Genomic DNA, 1,727 nt, shown 5'->3' with positions numbered 1-1,727 from the left:
GTAAAGTGAGGTGGGGGGGTGGGTGGGCAGAAAGAGTTTCATAGAATTTCAAGTGAACATTGAAGGTGATTTGAATCACCTTTAATCACTTACCAATGCCCTCAGTTCCTCCCCAGTCACCTTTCAAAGGGTTAGCACTTAGAGGGAATTTAAAACATGTTGAGCAATTTCCAAGTTTAGCAAAACTGAAAAGGTAGGCCACAATGTCATGGAGAGGAGCTATCAGCTGTAGAGTTAGCTTTAAGGCTCGAAAAGCTGCCTGTGGGTATAATCAACACAAAGACATTTTAAGAAGTTTCTAAGAGACATATAAAAATATATGAGCATTGATGGAGAAAAGATCTTTGAACAAGAATACTGGTTAAACATTGTCACAATATAATACAGGATAATAATTGCAGGATAATATCCGAAAAAGAGAACAACAAACCTATTCGTGAACCAGGTTATATGCCTTTGGACAAGGTTAAGTCCTGGAGTGAGGCATTTAAAGCAATGTGTTTCTCTTTGTTTAAAGCCATGGTGACCACAAACACGGAGAAATGTGTTTATATGACCACTTACAGATTACAAGGGTCACAAATAAATTCCTAGCAGGAACCCACATTCAGACAACATTGCCCTGAGGGAATACCTAGAAGCAAAGCATAGGTATTTATCAATGTAGTTTAAACACACAACTTAAAAATCAAACCCTGGATCTTAAATATTACTGTTCAAGAGAAGGAAAAGTAGAAAAGTATGATCTAACTGAAAGAAGTTAGTATTTTTATATATATTTTAGAAACACCTAAAATTCTTCAATGAAAGAAAGAGTGGTTATATTTTTAATTTTTTGAGGAACCTCCATACTGTTTTCCATAGTGACTGTACCAACTTACATTCCCATCCACAGTATACAAGTGTTCCCTTCCCTTTGCATCCTTGCTAACACTTGCATCTCTTGTGTTTTGACAATAGCCATCCTAACAGGTGTGAGGTGATCTCTCATTGTGGTTTTGATTTGCACCTCTCTGATGATTAGTGCTATTGAGCACCTTTTCATGTGCCTGTTGGCCATTTGTAGGTCTTATTTGGAAAAATATCTTTTCAGGGCCTCTGCCCATTTTAAAATCAGATTTTATTGTTGTTCAGTTGTGGAGTTCCTTACATATTTTAGGTATTACCCCCTTATCAGATATAGAGTTTGCAAATATTTCTCCCATTCTGTAAGTTTCCTTTTCTTTTCGTTATTTCCTTTGTTGAGAAGAAGGTTTTTAGTTTGAAGTAGTCCTGCTTATTTATTTTTGCTTTTCTTGCCCGTGTTTTTGGTGTTATATCAAAAAAGTCATCACCAAGACCAATATCAAAGAGATTTCCCATTTTCTTCCAAGAGTTTTACGGTTTTTGATGTTACATTTAGTCTCTAATCCACTTCCACTTAATTTCTGTGAGGGGGAAAAATAGGGGTCCAGTTTCATTCTTTGGCATGTACAACTATTATATGATCCTCCCGCTTCTGGGTATGTATCCAAAATCAGTATCTCAAAGAGATTATCTACACTTTCATGTCTATTGCAGCATTGCTCACAATAGCCAAGCTAGGGAAATAATTGAAGTGCCCAGTGGATGGAGAAATGGATAAAAAATTGTGAAATACACACACACACACACACACACACACACACACAGAAGGAGAGAGAGAGGGAGACAGAGAGGGGGAGAGAGAGGGGGAGAGAGAGGGGGAG

The 1,727-nt window shown here is 37.5% G+C and overlaps 1 protein-coding gene across 1 annotated transcript in view; it reads right to left on the bottom strand.

Annotated features, from left to right (window-relative positions):
- Window positions 1-1,727, bottom strand: part of LOC144244680 (uncharacterized) — an 84,203-nt gene that overhangs the window by 1,729 nt on the left and 80,747 nt on the right. The window contains exon 25 of the mRNA XM_077780041.1: window positions 94-259. Coding sequence (XP_077636167.1) covers window positions 94-259 — 166 coding nt within the window. The remainder of the gene's footprint in view (window positions 1-93; window positions 260-1,727) is intronic.

The sequence above is a fragment of the Crocuta crocuta genome, unplaced genomic scaffold, assembly GCF_008692635.1.
Source record: "Crocuta crocuta isolate KB4526 unplaced genomic scaffold, BGI_CrCroc_1.0 scaffold147, whole genome shotgun sequence".
In the NCBI taxonomy this organism is placed as follows: Eukaryota; Metazoa; Chordata; class Mammalia; order Carnivora; family Hyaenidae; genus Crocuta; species Crocuta crocuta.
This window is presented reverse-complemented; position numbering and strand designations above follow the sequence as displayed.